The sequence below is a fragment of the Pelobates fuscus genome, chromosome 2, assembly GCF_036172605.1.
Source record: "Pelobates fuscus isolate aPelFus1 chromosome 2, aPelFus1.pri, whole genome shotgun sequence".
Classification (NCBI taxonomy): Eukaryota; Metazoa; Chordata; class Amphibia; order Anura; family Pelobatidae; genus Pelobates; species Pelobates fuscus.
The window spans coordinates 257215089-257232940 of record NC_086318.1 but is presented as its reverse complement, the minus strand read 5'-3'; the positions used below and the strand labels follow the sequence as shown (position 1 = coordinate 257232940).

At 45.6% G+C, this 17852-nt stretch overlaps 1 protein-coding gene across 1 annotated transcript in view; it reads left to right on the top strand.

Annotated features, from left to right (window-relative positions):
- The window catches only part of LOC134586284 (scavenger receptor cysteine-rich domain-containing group B protein-like), a 114110-nt gene that overhangs the window by 16788 nt on the left and 79470 nt on the right, over positions 1-17852 (top strand). Inside the window, exon 2 of the mRNA XM_063441771.1 lies at positions 377-691. Coding sequence (XP_063297841.1) covers positions 377-691 — 315 coding nt within the window. The remainder of the gene's footprint in view (positions 1-376; positions 692-17852) is intronic.

Sequence of the window (17852 nt, the reverse complement as noted above, 5' to 3'; positions counted from 1 at the left end):
CCAGTTCAGTGTCTACTAATGTAGCTAGTTGCAATAGCATTTAGCTTAACCCCTTAAGGACAGACGACGGATATATTCCGCCATGATTCCCTTTTATTCCAGAAGTTGTGTCATTAAGGGGTTAATATTTGGTTGGTGTATGAAAACACACACTAGCAAATAGTTATAGTACACACAGAATCTCTCTGCTGGTTTAAACAACTGGATTAAATTACTGAACTTGTAATTATTACTTGGGCGCATGGAAACTGGAGAACTCTAAGTCTTCAACTCTGCACCTGACAAAATGCCAAATAATTTAGTATATAATGCTCAATACATTGTGCAAATCTTTTACACATTCTTGATTTTTGTTTGTTTGTTTGTTTTTTTATAGATAATTTCCCTGTGCGCCTGGTGGGAGGCTGGGACAGATGTTCTGGACGTGTGGAGATTAATTATAACAAATCCTGGGGTTCAGTATGTGATGATTTATGGAGCATCCAAAGTGCAGCTATAGTATGCAAACAGCTGAATTGTGGATATGCTCTTCAAGCTTTACATAATGCATATTTTGAAAAAGGTTCTGGATACATCTTAATGGATGATGTGAAGTGCTCTGGAAGTGAGCAAGCCCTTTCACAATGCTCTCATAGAGGATGGGGTGTTCATGACTGCAGGCCACATGAGGATGCTGGTATAATTTGTTCAGGTAAAGAAACAAAATGCTATTATATCTGTCTATCTATATATCTATCTATCTATCTATCTATCTATCTATCTATCTATCTCCCTTTATGTCATCAACTAAACACTTAAAAGAAATTGGTTTCCTTGGAATTGCCTCAGATATAAAATAAATAGCAACATAATATTTTAGGTTAGAAAAGGTCCATTAATTAATCTACCTGACCATAATTCAGTGGCGGATCAAGAAGCTAACCCGGGAGGGGCACTGGCAGATCATTTTAAGAAACAATCCAGGCACAATAACCACTACAGCTCTCTGTAGTGGTTTTGGTGTCAGCGGTTGCCGTGGAGCCCTCCCAGAGTAAGTAGTCAATCTGTTTAAAAAAATGTTTGAGAACTTACCAAGGGTCTGCCGGGATAGGGGCTGTAGTGTGTATGTGTGTGAGGGGTGCAGTGTGTGTGAGGGTCGCAGTATGTGTATGGAGGGGTAGTTTGTGTGTGAGAGGGGTGAAGTGTATGTATGGGGTAGCAATTTGTATATTGGGATCAGTGTGTAAAGGGTGCAGTGTGTGTATTGGGAGCAGTGTGTTTGTGTGTGAGTAGCGCAGTGTGTTTTTGTGTGAGGGTTGCTGTGTGTGCATGGGGGCAGTGTGTGTATTGGGGCTATGTGTTTAAGGGTGGGGCAGCGTGTGTATTAGGGCTATGTTTGTAAGGGGGGCTATGTGTGTATAAGGGGGCTATGTGTGTTTATGTGGGGCTATGTGTGTTTATGGGGGGCTGTGTGTGTAAGGGGGGTTGTGTGTGTAAGGGTGTGTGTGTGTGTGTGTAAGGGGGAGGCTGTGTTTGTAAGGGGGTGGCTGTGTGTGTAAGGGAGTGTGTGTGTGTAAGGGGGGCAGTGTGTGTAAGGGGTGCAGTGTGTATAAGGGGTGTGTGTGTGTAAGGGTGTGTGTGTGTGTAAGGGGGGGGGGCTGTGTGTGTAAGGGGGTGGCTGTGTGTGTAAGGGGGTTGCTGCAGGGCCGGCGCTACCCTGTAGGCAGACTAGGTGGTGGCCTAGTGCGCTGTGTGAGAGGGGGCGCCCACAAGGGCTGCAATACTGTCTGAATCCCCCATGAGAGTATGCTGGCAATGTTCACTCACCGAGAGCACAGAGACCCCGCCTCCGCCTGTGATACAGCTGCAGGCACCCTCCCCTCACTGCTTCAGCCCTCCTCGCATTTCAGATGAAATGCTTTCTCTTGATAATAGGAGTTACGATTGTAACTCCGCCTCTTCCCACCCACAAACACTTAACCCCACCCATCCCACAACAAACTCTGCCTTTCCCCGCCCCAAACATTCTAACTCTGCCCCCTCCTCCCAAGACCAGGAGGTTTGAAGAGGATGGCAGGGTGTTGCACCCCCTGTCCTTTGCCTGAGGAGCAACTGGAAGAATGACAACAGAGGAGTTACCACAGTGCCTGACTGGACTGCTCCCAGTGCTCCTAGCCCCCATCTGGTATGTGTGTGTCTGTGTATATGTAATAGGCAGTGTCTGGCTGTGTATGTAATATGCAGTGTCTGTGTGTATTAGGCAGTGTCTCTGTGTGTGTATGTATCAGACTGTGTGGGTGTGTGTGTGTAATAGGCAGTGCCTGTGTGTTTTAGGCAGTGTCTGTCTGTGTATATATCAGGCAATGTGTGTGTGTGGGTGCGTATGTAATAGGCAGTGTATGTGTGTGTGTGTGTGTATCAGGCTTTGTGTGTGTATCAGGCAGTGTGTGTGTGTGGGTGCATATGTAATAGGCAGTGTTTGTGTCTGTGTGTGTGTGTGTGTGTGTATCAGGCTGTGTGTGTGTGCATCAGGCAGTGTGTGTGTGTATCAGTCAGTGTGTGTGTGTGTTTATGTAATAGGCAGTTTGTGTGTGTGTCTATCAGGCAGTGTGTGTGTGTGTGAATGTATGTAATAGGCAGAGTGTGTGTGCGTATCAGGCAGTGTGTGTATCAGGCAGTGTGTGTGTGTGTAATAAGCAGTGTGTGTGTGTATGTAATAGGCTGTGTCTGTGTGTGTGTGTGTGTGTATGTAATAGGCGGTGTCTATGTGTGTATTAGGCCGTGTCAGTGTGTATCAGGCAGTGTGTGTGTGTGTATTAAGCAGTGTATGTATGTAGTACATGTATGTAATCATAACATTTTGCAATTATGTATAAAGTATGCAGTTTGTATCAGGGATGTGGAATTTACATCGCCCAACTTCTGGGACATGCAGTTCCAGGCGTCGGATAGAAGTATTTTTTTTTCTTTTAGGGCTGCATCGGGAGGCTGGTGCCAAGCAGGGAGTGCATCTCTGACAGGCATAACTGGGCCTTGCTGCAGCTCACAGGGAGGTGTGAAGAGCGGCAGCATCCAACCGCTCTTCACAGTGGTTCCCAACCCATTCCTCAAGTACCCCCTACCAGTCCAGGATTTAGGGATTACCCTGTTGTGTCTAAAGTGTTTTTTTCTTCTTTTTTCTAAAAACACCTTAAACTTTCATTGAAATCACACAGTACATTGCAAGGGATGTGGATTTTGTTAGAATTCTCTCTAACAGTTAGCGGATATTGACTCTCTAATTAAGTCAAGCCTAGAGCAGATCTCTGGGTAAAGAGTTTGTAAATTCTTCTATTCATTTACAATCTCACAGTTAAACAAGATTTATTTGGTTAAAGATGGATATTGCCAGACTAGAAAAAAAGCAGAGACAAGCTATACAATTATCCCTTATGAAAAAAGATATATATTTTTAAAATTGTCTATTTCCAGGGTATTATCTAGATGTCACCTACAAGATATAACTATTCATTTACAATCTCACAGTTAAACAAGATGTATTTGGTTAAAGATGGATATTGCCAGACTAGAAAAAAAGCAGAGACAAGCTATACAATTATACCTTATGAAAAAAGATATATATTTTTAAAGATTGTCTATTTCCAGGGTTTTATCTAGATGTCACCTACAAGATATAACTCACCAACACTTATTCGCATGTGTTTATCATGACATGTAGGTGTATATAATGGGTAAGATGTGACATAGTGCATGTGTGTGGCTATGGGTAGCCATGTCACTGGATATGGGAATGTGACTGGGGGATAAATATATGAAGTTTATTAGCTGGGGTGAATGTGACTAGGTGGCTGTATGTAACTGAATGTAGGTATCTTGCAAGGTCTGCAGCTGGGTGATTATGTAACAGATTGGAAGTATGCAACAGAATTAATGACCAATCAGTGTGGGCCAGTAAGAGAGAATGAATGGGTTTATTACATACATTGCTGGGCTACTATTTGTATCAGTTTGCAATGCATACATATTACTTATATTTCCTGGCTTATAGGGGAATCCATCAATTGTAATATAATCTTTATGTTATATTATGCCATATCATTATTTTGTTGTTGTTTTCCTTTTAAATGTATATATATGCTTTTTGACAGCCATGTATGGTTTGCTAACAGTCATCTCAATTTACCTTTAGTCAAAAAATCAGCTATATGATGGAATGCTCTCTATTTTGCAATCCTCCAACTACATAGTTACATAGGCTGAAAAGTGACATGTGTCCATCAAGTTTAACCTTCCTCACATTTGTTTTTTTGCCTTTGATCCAAAAGGCGAAAAAAACAAAAAAACAAAAACAGTTTGAAGCACTTCCAATTTTGCAAAAAACTAGGAATAAAATCCCTCTTGACCCCAGAATGGCAGTCAGATGTATCCTTGGATCAGGAAGCTATTACCCTACAGTTGAATAATTATATCATGGAATATTATGTTTTTGCAAGTATGCATTTACTTGCTGCTTAAACATCTGTACATCTTCTGCTAAAACTACTTATGCAGGCTGATAATTCCCCATCTTAATTGTTCTTACTGTAAAAAAAACCTTTCATTTGCCTTAGACTAAAACGTATTTCTTCCAGTCTAAACGCATGACCTTGTGTCCTGTTTGTGAATAGATTTCCAAACAATGGTGTATATTAGCCCCAGATACATTTGTATAATGTTATCATATCCCATCTAAGTCAACGGTCCCAACAGTTGCAACACAGTAATTAGATAACCAACAATCTGACTGATAGTCAGAAGATGGCTATCAGAAAGAAGTGGAAATTGTAGGCAGGAGCAGTGCAGCCAGTGAAACTACCCCAGTGCTCCAGCAGGTCATGAGGCCTGTTGAAACCCATGGCACCAAGAAGTCATACCCGAATGCACTGGTACCACTGGTAGTTTCAATAAACAATTAAAGAGGCTTAACAGCAGTGGCGTCTCCAGTATTCATACTTAGGGAGGCACATAAGGGGCCAGGGACAAAAGTAGGGGGGGAAGTTATTAAACGTTTCTATAAACACACATACATACAAATATACATACACAAAACTCGACAAATTCCAGGCGCCAGGTCAACATGGAGACTAGATATTTCGCCCTGGCGCCTGGCATTCATTATACTTTGCTAACCCGCACAGGAAACATTAAAGCCGGCCGCAGCGGAGAGCATGGAGGCAGCGCGCAAGGGAACAGTAACCCTTCTGCAGTTTCTCTCTGCGCCCATGACGCATGACGTCACATCATGACGCTCGCAGCGGAGCAGAGAGAAACTGCAGGAAGATTGAGAGGAGACACACTGGAGGCCAGGAAAGATCCACTCAGCTCTCCCAAAGGTAGGGAGGCTGGGTGGATTTAAATTAAAATAAAAGCAATGTGTGAGTGTGTGAGAAAATGTGTGTGTGTGTGTGTAAGTGTGTAAGTGTGTATGTGTGTATGTGTCTCAGTCAGAGATTGTGGCGGAGCTTGCGTATGGGGAAGCTTCTGCACAGTGGAGGAAATAATGTAGAGTGGGCCCTGGTGCAAAAACTGTTTTGAGCCCCTGAAGACACATGCCTGTCGGGTGGCCCTAACTGCACTGGCCAATTTAAATTTTAAAGACCGGAGTGAAGCCAACTTTATACGCGGAATGATATGATATATATATTAAAATCCAAACAGGTTATGGTGGGGAAAAATTGTGATTGAAAACCTCTTCCACCTGAAGTCTGTGGATAGTTAAGACAATGTTAAATAAAAATCTGCACACCAGTCAAGCCATAAGACTTGCTTTTCCCACAGAAATCACAAATCTGCAGTAATGCTACTAATGCAAAGGCTTCTGGGAGGGCCTATGCAAATTAGTTTAACAAAGAATAACATTTTTGCCTCATTCCATTATAAACATGGGTTCCTTTGAGTCTGTGTTTGATGTATACAACAGATTTGAACACACAACTTAAGAAAAGATGCAAAACCAGCAAACCACTCATGGACAGCTGTGTCGTTGTTAATGCAACTCATCAGCATGAGGTTGGTTACTGGTTTGCTTATTAAGGCTTGGTAGTGCATGGGAAGTAAAATCCAAATAGGTTATGGTGGGGAAAAATTGTGATTGAAAACCCCTTCCACCTGAAGTCTGTGGATAGTTAATACAATGTTAAACAAAAATCTGCACCCCAGTCAAAAAAAAAAAAAGAAGAGAATATTCCCCTCTCCCTGTTCTTACCTTGGAGGGAGTGGGTGGCACAATCAGACCCATGGTGGTTATAAAGGCTGCCTATTCATCTGGTACAGGGGAGGTCACGAAATGAAAGGTTTCTCTCTTGGAGCTCAAGCCCTTACACAGACCAACCCATACAAACCCACGGACTGACCCATGCAAATCCACAGACTGACCCATAAACGCACACACAAACACACCATACACACACAGACCCATACACAAAGACTGCCCCCCACACAGACTGACCCATACACACACACACACACAAACTCCTCCCCCACACAGACTGACCCATACATACACAGACTGACCCATATACACACACAGACTGACCCATGCACACACAGATTGACCCACCCACATACACAGACTGACTCACCCCACACAGACTGACCCACACAAACAGATTGTGCCCCCCACACACACAGACTGAGCCCCCTACACAGACTGACCCATACACACACACACACACACACACACACACACACACACACACACACACAGAGTGACCCATACACAGCATGAGCCCCCTCCCACACACAGACTAACCCCCCCCCCCAAACACACACACACACACACACACAGAGACTGAACCACACACACTGATTCACACATACCAGCAGGGGTGTATTTACCAGGAGGCCTTTGGTGGCGTTTTCTGGGGGGCGGCAAAAAAAGATGATCCCCCAATCACCCTGGCAAATGCCTTGCCAGCCTCTTGTCCTGGGGGGCCCAGGAGCTGGCTGGCCACCTTAGGATGGCAGCGGTGGCACTTTCCGGGCGGGCGTCGAGGGAGCACTGATCATCCTGTTCAGCTCCCTCGCGCGTACCACCGAAGTGATGCTGAAGCCGGAAGCCCAGCAGCCCCACTGGACCCCAGGGAAAGTGAAAATCCACCCCAGCACTCCCAATGGTAGGGAGGCTGGGGGGGTTGAATTTAAAAAAAAATTGTGAGTGTGTGTCTGTTAGTGAGTGTGTTACTAAGTGTGTTACTATGTGTGTGTCTGTTAGTGTGTGTGTGTCTGTTAGTGTGTATGCATGTCTGTTAGTGAGTGTGCATGCATGTCTGTTAGTGAGCGTGTGTCTGTTAGTGTGTGTATGTCTGTCAGTGAGTGTGTGTGTGCGTTAGCTAGTGTATGTGTGTCTGTCAGTGAATGTGTGTGTCTGACACTGAGTGTATATGTGTCTGTCAGTGAGTGTTTATGTGTATTTAGAAGGCGGGGCGGGGAAGGGGGGGTGCCTGAGTTTTTTCATGCCTAGGGCAGCACAAAACCAGGATACACCACTGCATACCAGCAGCTGCCTGGATGCATCTGTGCAGAGCTGAGCTTCCTCTCCTTGTCTCTCCCTGCGCTGCTCCCTGTGACCCAACAGGAAGTTCCTCCCAGCAGAGTGTCCTCTCTGGCCGCACGTGGGAAAAGGGTGGAACACAGTTCCACAGTGACAGCACTGCTTGTGTATGTATCTGTGCATGTTTGTCATTTTTTGTGGACCTATGTATGTATCTGTGCAAGGGTTTCAGCATTTGTGGGTATGTATCTGTGCATATTTGTCAATGCTTGTGGAATTCTGTGTGAGTCTTTATGATTCCCTTCATGTGTCTGTGTTGCACTATATCTGTTCATATGTAACAGTGTTAAAATACCAAAAAAACAGTGCTGCACTTCAAATGTGCACAAAAAAAAGTTATATAATTAACCCTTTAAAGGACCACTATAGGCACCCAGACCACTTCAGCTCAATGAAGTAGTCTGGGTGCCAGGTCCCTCTAGTTTCAACCCTGCAGCAGGGAAACTGTTATGTTTGTACTGAGGGTTAATCCAGCCTCTAGTGGCTGTCTCACTGACAGCCACTAGATGCCGCTTCCGCGATTCTCACTGTGACGTCCTATGGGTGGCTTGAATGCGCGTGAGGCTCATGCGCATATGGCGCTGACGTCGGCAGGAGGAGGAGAGTTCCCCAGCACCGAGAGAGCCCAGTGGCTGAAAGGATTTTAAAGGTAAGTGGCTGAAAGGGTTTTAATCCCTTCAGCCCAACGGGAGAGGGTGACCTAAAGACTACATAGTGCCAGGAGACGAGTTTGTTTTCCTGGCACTATAGTGGTCCTTTAAGGACGGAGCCAATTGCACAAGCTGTGATCAAAACAAAACGTAAACAAAACCTGGAGTTTGCACTATATGTTGTTTAACCATAATTCATATCTTTCATATTAAGTGCACCCATATTTATTATATATAATTTTGTTGACGAGAAACAGGGCTTTCATTTCATATCAAATATCTCTATAAAACATAACTGAATGTGAATAAAATCTAAAAAAAAGTATGAGAAAAACATTTATTTTTCAAGTTCTGCATGACATTTTAACAGTGAATGGGGAAGCTTCTGTAATTGTGAATGTCATAACACTGTTAGATTTCACTGCAATAAAATACACATATTTGTATTCAGCAATGTCTCACGAGTACCACAGTACCCCCCATGTACAGGTTTTATAAATGTTTGGAAACTTACAGCGGTCAAATGTAGGGATTTCCCCTTTTCTATTGGAATTTGCAGATCGGTTTGCTTGCCTATGTTGACTTTGAGACCGTATAGTAGCCCAGGAATGAAAATTAACCCCATCTAGGCGTACCATTTGTAAAAGGAGACAACCCAGGGTATTCAAAATGGGGTACATCCAGTCTTTTTTAGTAGCCACTTAGTCACAAACCCTGGCCAAAGTTAGGGTTTATATAATTTTTTTTGTATTTTTCACAAATAAACTGCCCTTTTACCTATGATATCATCAGTACCAGGCCCAGACTGGCCATCGGGCACACCGGGCAAATGCCGGCAGGGGATGTCACAGGATCTCCCCTGCTGGTCTATGCAAGGCCGGCACTATCCGAGCGCCGGCCCCGCTGTTTTCCATTGCGGGCCGGTGGGGAGATCAGATATCTCCCTCACTGGCCCACTTTAATAGATATGCAGCTGGGGCTCTATCTTGGAGCTCCACCGGGTTCCTCTCGCGAGATCTGGAGCGTTGCCATGGCAACGCCCCCGATCTCGCGAGAGTGAACTCTAGCCTGCAGGACCACCAGGGATGATGTGAGAGTGCCGCCCCCCTCCCAGGTATATAATGCCTGCTTAGATTTTTTGTTTACCTCCTTCAACACAGAATCCCTTCTAACATTAACACACAGCACTCTCACACACATCATACACAGCACCCTCACACACATCACACTCAGCACCCTCACACACATGACACTCAGCACCCATACACACATCACACTCAGCACTATCACACACATCATACACATCACTCTCACATACATCATACACAGCACCCACACATCCTACACAGCACCCACACATACACATCATGCTCAGCACCCACATCACACTCAGCACTATCACAAAACACATCATACACAGCACCCTCACAAAACACATCATACACAGCACTCTCACACACATCACACTCAGCACTTTCACACACATCATACACAGCACCCACACACACAAATCACCCACATCACCCTAACACACATCACACACAGCACCCTCACACAAATCAATCACATACAGCACCCTCACACACATTACACACAGCACCCTCACACCGCACACACATCACACACAGCATCCATCACACACACATACTGCACCCCTCACATACACACTACACCCCTCACATACACACAGAACCTCCCCAACACACTGCACCACACACATACACAATACTTCCAAATATATATATATATATATATATATATACATACACACACACACTACACTCCTAACATACACAATCTGGATCCCCTATACACACACTAGATTCCTTGTAAGCAAACACATACTACACCCCTAAACACACACTCTCTACAAACACTACATCACCTATATACACACACACACACACACACTATAGCCTGTTTGCACACACTTGCTACATCCCCTATACACACATTCTCTACAGCCCCTAGCCACATATGCTTTACATTACACCACAAACACAACACGACTAAAACCGGCCTTATTACACAATACCATACCACAATCAGCTCATTCTACACACACGCAATACCACAAGCAGGCTCCAAATTCCATTTATAGAGACATCAGAGGCAAGTTGCAAGGAAACACAGTGCAAGCATGTTATTAAATTTGCTTGCGCTGTGCAAAACAAATACAGGGCTTTTTCCTCATGCTAGAGCTCTTCAGCAGAGCCCTGTGCATGGTCTGCCCTGGAAGAACATTGAAGCAACATGCTTATTTTGAGGAACTCCTGCCCCGCCCCCTTTTTAGTGGGCCGCTGTGATAAAAAAATGCCTGGGACAAATTTTTTTCCCAGTCCTGCCCTGATCAGTACTATACATTTTTGCATATATTTGTGTAGAGTAATGCCTCACGAGTACAACAGTACCCCTCATGTACAGGTGTTATGGTGTTTTGGAAAGTAATAGAGTCAAAAATAAGATTTACCAATTTCTGTTTTTGCTAATTGAAATTTGCCAGTTTGGCTATGTTGCCTTTAGGACGGTATTGCAGTCCAGAAATGAAAATTAACCCCACCATGGCATACCATTTGAAAACGTAGACAGCAAAGGGTATTCAAAATGGGGTATGTCCAGTGTTTTTTTTGTAGCCACTTAGTCCCCAATGCGAGCTTAAGTTAGCGTTCATATTTGTTTTTTGCATTTTGTACACAAAAACTGCACTTTTACTGGTGATATCATCGTCGTGATAAGTTTTACTGTTTTATAACACACATGTCTGTGTTCAGCGAAGTCTCTCAAGTACAATAATACCCCCCATGTCCAGGTTCTATGGTGTTTTGGAAAGTTAGAGGATAAATATAGGACTTGCAAATATATACAATTACAGGATGTGTTTTATTATATGTATGTATATGTAACTCCATAATAAATGTATTTGATATTGACATATATAACTATCACTATGAACGTCTGTTTTGCCGGATAACGCCGCATGATCTCTGAAGTGATGGAGCTCATGAACCTGGCAACCCATCCCCAGCAGCAATGTGAGTTAAAGGGAGTTGAGACACGTGGTCTCGCTCCCCAGTAGCAGTATGAGTTTAAGGGAGGGGAGATGGCCAGTCTCACTTCCCAACAGCAGTGTGAGTTACAGGGAGTGGAGACAGCCAGTCTCACTTCCCAGCGTCAGAGTATGTTCCAGGGAGAGGAGACAATTGGTTTCTGTCAGGGCTCCGCGGGCAGCGGTGAGGGGAGGCTGCAATCCTCTCGTAGCACTCACCCTCGGTCCGTCGCTGCCCGCAGTCCCCCGTCCTCTTACCGGTCGGCGAGCGGCGTCCTCTCCTCTTGACACGCCGCTCATGTCCTCTCCTCCTCCCAGCGGCAGCATGTCTAACGCTGCACGCTGGGAGCCGGCACTGATATCAGTACGCCGGGGTCACTCACGTGACCCGGCGTTAAAGCGCCAGTGCATCAATCACAGTGGGGGGTATAGATACCCCCCACATGTGTTTGTTAATTCTGATTGGAAGTTATCTAATCAGAATTAAGGCAAGGATATATATACTTACCTTTCCTGTCTCTCAGTGCCCTGTTGTGGTCTTTGCTTTATAGTATTGATACTGAACGTGTGCTTTCTGGTTACGTACTCTCTGGCTTGTTATACTGATTTGCGACTTTCTCCTACCCTTTGACCTCGGCTTGTTTCTTGTTATTCTGTTTTCTGGTTCCCCTTACTCGGCATGTCTCCTGACTATTCTGTGTGTGCTTAGCCTGGCCACTCTAAGGTCCGGTACTGCACACTTTCTGTGTGTGTGTCTGTGTGTGTGTTAGCGTGTTGGGTTCCCCGAATCGTGACATTACAACAGGGCCATAATGGAACCTGCTGACATACCACAGCTCCTAGTTAATCAGGAGGCTAGAATGGATGGCTTGGACCACCGTATGGATCAGTTTGCTCAAGCTTTGCAGACCATACTGGCTCGTACTGCACACTTGCAGCCTGCCATCCAGGAGGCGGTTGCTGCTGTGCCTGAACCCATTTCCACTCCAGTACCCGTTCCTGCTCATGTAGTCCATATGACACCGCCACAGCGCTATAGTGGTGACCCAGCATTGTGTCGTGGTTTCCTCAATCAAATCGACATCCATTTGGTGATGAATCCACGTTCCTATCCCACCGACAGATCCAAAATTGCCTTTTTGATAAACCACCTGTCCGGGAGAGCTTTAGCATGGGCAAACCCCATGTGGGAGAATATGTCTCCTATGTCCTTTGCAGATTTTTTGTCAGTATTCAAACGGTAGGGTTGCCTGGGCTGGCAAAGCTCTGCTTAGGGTTCGACAGGGTAACAGATCTGTAGCGGATTATACTATCGAATTCCGCACTCTAGCAGCTGAAGTGGTTTGGAATAACGACGCCCTCGTAACAGCCTTTCAGGAGGGTTTGGCCGCTTACATACTGGATGAAATAGCATCCAGGGAACTGCCTGTCCTTCTAGATGATATTATAGACTATGTAATCCTTATTGATAACCGTATTAGAGAGAGACGTAATCAAAGACGGCTGGATACACGGGTGTTACCTGCTCTACCCAGTACTGCATTACTAGCGTTACCCGCTCCTAGGCAACCATCCCCCGAACCCATGCAATTGGGTGCTACGGGGTTAACTGAGGCTGAAAGAACGTATCGTAGAAGGGATGGGTTATGTCTTTATTGTGGAAAGAGGGGGCACCACTGTAATACCTGCCCTAAATTACAGGGAAACTCCAGAACCTAAGGCCTAGAGAGGGGTTGGCCTCGGGTGTTATGACTTTGTCCCCTCATGTGTCCATCTCCAGACCATTTATTACGGTTTCTCTTTTGGTCAATAAAACCACTATAAGAACCAAAGCCTTGATCGATTCAGGTGCGGCATTACTTTGCCAAAACCGCAGCCTTGACTTTGATCCAAAAGGCCACACCCTTGGCCGTTGAGGCCATAGATGGTAGACCACTTGAGAGACCTCTGGTGACCCATGAAACCCAAGATATAGTTATGTCTGTGGGTGCTTTACACAAGGAAAGGTTAACCTTCCAAATAATTGACTCCCCTACTGCTTCCATCGTTCTGGGTTTTCCCTGGTTAGTTAAACACAACCCAGTACTTGATTGGGGTTGTTTAGACATACTCTCCTGGGGGGAATCCTGTCAACGAGACTGTATGGCCCATGTACGTCCCGTTTGTTTACTCAACGTGCCCACGGCTAAACCACTTTCTGTTTCTGTCCCTTCTGTTTATGCAGACCTCGCATTGGTCTTTGAAAAAAGGGAGGCTGATAAATTACCTCCACACCGTGATTATGACTGTGCCATAAACCTGTTACCAGGTACTATGCCTCCTAGGGGTAAGGTCTACCCGCTTTCTGAGAATAAAAATCAGATCATGGAGGAGTACATACGGGAAGCCTTAAGTAAAGGTTTTATTAGAAGGTCCTCCTCTCCTGCTGGTGCTGGTTTCTTTTTTGTGGCAAAAAAGGAGGGCGATTTGAGACCGTGTATAGACTACAGAGCTCTAAACAATATAACGATTAAAAATGCCTATCCGATCCCTCTCATTACTGAGTTGTTTGATCGTGTCAAAGGTTCTAAATATTTTACAAAACTAGACCTCAGGGGGGCTTATAACCTTGTTCGTATCAAGGAGAACGATGAATGGAAAACGGCATTCAATACACGTAGTGGGCATTACGAGTATCTGGTCATGCCTTTTGGATTGTGTAATGCTCCTGCCGTATTTCAGGATCTCATAAACGATGTCCTTAGAGATCTACTGCATGTCTGTGCCGTAGTCTACCTTGATGACATACTTGTATATTCTCCGGATTTGAAGACACATCATACTCATGTTAGGATGGTGCTTAAGAGGTTGTTGCAGAACGGTCTTTATTGTAAATTAGAAAAATGCTTATTCGACCAAACTTCTGTACAATTCCTGGGTTATGTTATTTCTGAACAAGGATTCAGCATGGATCCTTCTAAATTGGAAGCTATACTGTCCTGGCCCCTTCCCCAAGGACTTAAGGCAATACAGCGATTTATAGGGTTTGCCAATTATTATAGAAAGTTTGTTAAAAACTTCTCATCCATTATTTCCCCTATCACTAAACTGACAAAAAAAGGTTTACACCCCAGGGTTTGGAATCCTAATGCTATTGTGGCCTTCGAGACTCTTAAAAAGGCATTTGCCACTGCCCCTGTGTTACACCATCCTGATCCTTCCCTTCCCTTTGTACTGGAAGTCGACGCCTCTGAATCAGGTATAGGAGCAGTGTTGTCACAAAGACAATCGTATGACGAACCCCTCCTTCCCTGTGGTTACTTTTCTAAATGCTTGTCAGAGTCTGAAAATAATTACGACGTCGGGAACAGGGAATTATTAGCTATAGTGATGGCATTTAAAGAATGGAGGTACTTGTTAGAAGGAGCTAGACATAAGATTCTGGTTATAACCGATCATAAAAATCTATCCTATATCGCAGACGCTAAAAGGTTATCCTCTCGTCAGGCTAGATGGTCTTTATTTCTCTCACGTTTTCAGTACATAATCACATACAGGCCTGGATATCGAAATGTCAAGGCTGATGCTATCTCCCGCCAGTACGAACCTGTAGATTCTATTACCTCCACTCCTGAGCCCATTGTACCCACAACTAATATAATAGCTACTACCTGTTTGGTTATTTCGTCTCTTTTTCTTGATGGTATCAAGTCATACCAATCCCAAGCACCCCCTGAGACTCCTATTGGTAAGCTATACGTGAAAGTAAAAGACAGAAATAAGTTGTTAACATTATTTCACACAGCCAAAACGGCTGGTCATCCAGGGGTTACCAAGACTTACAAGGGTCTCCTCCAACAGTTTTGGTGGCCCTCACTCAAAAAAGACGTGGTAGATTATGTGCAGGCTTGCCGTGTCTGCACACAGTGTAAGTCCCCTAATGTTAAACCCCTGGGACTCCTTATGCCCCTATCTGTACCCAAGAAACCGTGGACACACTTATCCATGGATTTTATTGTGGATCTTCCTTCATCTGATGGAGAGACAGTCATTTTGACTGTAACGGATAGGTTCTCCAAAATGGCGCACTTCATTCCGCTTAAGAAGCTACCTTCTGCGGTTCAGTTGGCTCAGGTGTTTGCCAAAGAAGTGTTCCGCTTGCATGGTATACCACAAGATATCGTATCTGACAGGGGCCCTCAGTTTGTCTCTCGGTTTTGGAGGGGCTTTTGTGCTGAGATGGGGGTCTCCTTATCGTTTACTTCCTCCTATCATCCGCAATCTAATGGAGCTGCCGAATGAGCAAATCAGTCTGTGGAGTTGTATTTACGCTGTTTCACGAATGCACACCAGGACAACTGGTCCCATCTCCTTCCCTGGGCTGAATTTGCCAGGAACACTGTGTCTCATTCTTCTACTGGCGTAAGTCCTTTTATGGTGGCTTATGGGTTCCAACCCGCTGTCCTTCCCGGTGTGTTCTCCGACAAGGGAATGCCCGCTTTGGACGAGCACCTCGCCTCCTTACGGAAGATGTGGGATCAGGTCCATGCTGCTCTTTGTCGTGCTGCTGCTACTCAAAAGAGATTTGCTGATCGTCGTAGGTGTGCGGCTCCTTCTTATGCTCCGGGTGATAGGGTTTGGTTGTCCTCTAGGAATCTCCGCCTTAGGGTTCCCTCGATGAAGTTCGCGCCCAAGTTCCTTGGTCCCTATAAGGTGTTGCGTAGGGTGAATCCTGTGTCCTACTCCCTGGCCTTGCCTCCTTCCATGCGTATACCTAATACCTTTCACACCTCCCTTTTGAAGCCCTTGCTCTGTAATCGGTTCTCTGGGTCTCTCAGGCGTTCCGATGCCCTCCACGCGGTCTCTAGTGACGTATATGAGGTGGCTGCTCTCCTTGATTCTCGTTTCTCTCGAGGTCGGTTGCAGTATCTGGTTGATTGGAAGGGTTACGGCCCCTTAGGAGCGGTCGTGGGTTTCTGTCTCTGACTTGGACGCACCCTCTTTGATCCGCTCCTTTCATGCACGGTTTCCTTTGAAGCCTTCGGCTTCCCGCCCTCCGGGTGGTCCTCGAGGGGGGGTTATGTCAGGGCTCCGCGGGCATCAGTGAGGGGAGGCTGCAATCCTCTCGCAGCACTCACCCTCGGTCCGTCACTGCCCGCGGTCCCCCCTCCTCTTACCGGTCGGCGAGTGGCGTCCTCTCCTCTTGACACGCCGCTCGCGTCCACTCCTCCTCCTCCCAGCGGCAGCATGTCTAACGCTGAATGCTGGGAGCCGGCACTGATATCAGTACGCCGGGGTCGCTCACGTGACCCGGCGTTAAAGCGACAGTGCATCAATCACAGTGGGGGGTATAGATACCCCCCACGTGTGTTTGTTAATACTGAACGTGTGCTTTCTGGTTACGTACTCTCTGGCTTGTTATACTTACTTTGCGACTTTCTCCTACCCTTTGACCTCGGCTTGTTTCTCGTTATTCTGTTTTCTGGTTCCCCTTACTCGGCTTGTCTCCTGACTATTCTGTGTGTGCTTAGCTCGGCCACTCTAAGGTCCTGTACTGCACACTTTCTGTGTGTGTGTCTGTGTGTGTGTTAGCGTGTTGGGTTCCCCGAATTGTGACAGTTTCACTTCCTAGTGGCAGTGTACAGTGCAGGGAGTGCCGACAGCCGGTCTCCCTCCCCAACAGGAGTTATTGGGAGTGGAGACGGTCGGCCTCACTCCCCAGTGGCAGTGTGCATTACAGGGCAAGGAGAAAACCTTGTTTGGGAGTTACCCTGCCCAGTCAACATTCGCAGCTTTCCCTTGGTGCCCCTAGTTCAGCCTTTTCCCTTCTCATGAACTGAACTGAATGCCAGCTCCCTGGTGGCCGTTCACATGAACAAGCACATGAACGTTCCTCAGTGGTACTTAGTATTGACCGCTATGGTACTAATTTAAGCATGAGGACTTTGTGGTTCCCGGTCAACCCGTGAACGGTCCTCAGCAGTACTTAGCTGTGAATGTTATGGAACTAATTTCAGTTAGGTGACCTTGCGGTTTTCGGGCAACTTGGTCCAGTGTTTTGTTTTTGGAGGGAAGGTGCCTGAGACTGAAAAGAAAAAAATGCTCCCTGAGATCAAGGCGGAGCACCCCTGTATTTCGGCTACAGGAGCTCCTGAAAGTTGACCGGCCAAGGCACACATTGCTTTGGAACTATTTTGGGCATAGGACCACGTGTGTGGCTGGTCAGAACTTTACCATGGTGGCGTTTTCCTGACACAATTTGGGCATTCAGATCAGGGCTGTTTGGGGATGTAGGACATGTGGGGTTATTCTATGTGTTTATAATGTTTATATTTTTATGTTTTGGCTCTCCTGGGAGATAATTAACTTATCGGTCTTTAACTCCATTATCTCCCAGATGCAGAGATCTCTGGGATGGGCTTGTATTGTATTATTTGGAGACCCCCAGCGTGGGTCTTTGCATAAAAAATAGAGTTTAGCTCATTATAATCAGTTGTACTACCAGAACTGTGTTGTCTAGTTACTGGGAGGGGAAAGGGCTATTCACTGCTCAGCATCTTGTTCCAGCTTGTGGGAGATTCAGCGGGGAAAGTCCTTGTAAGGACTG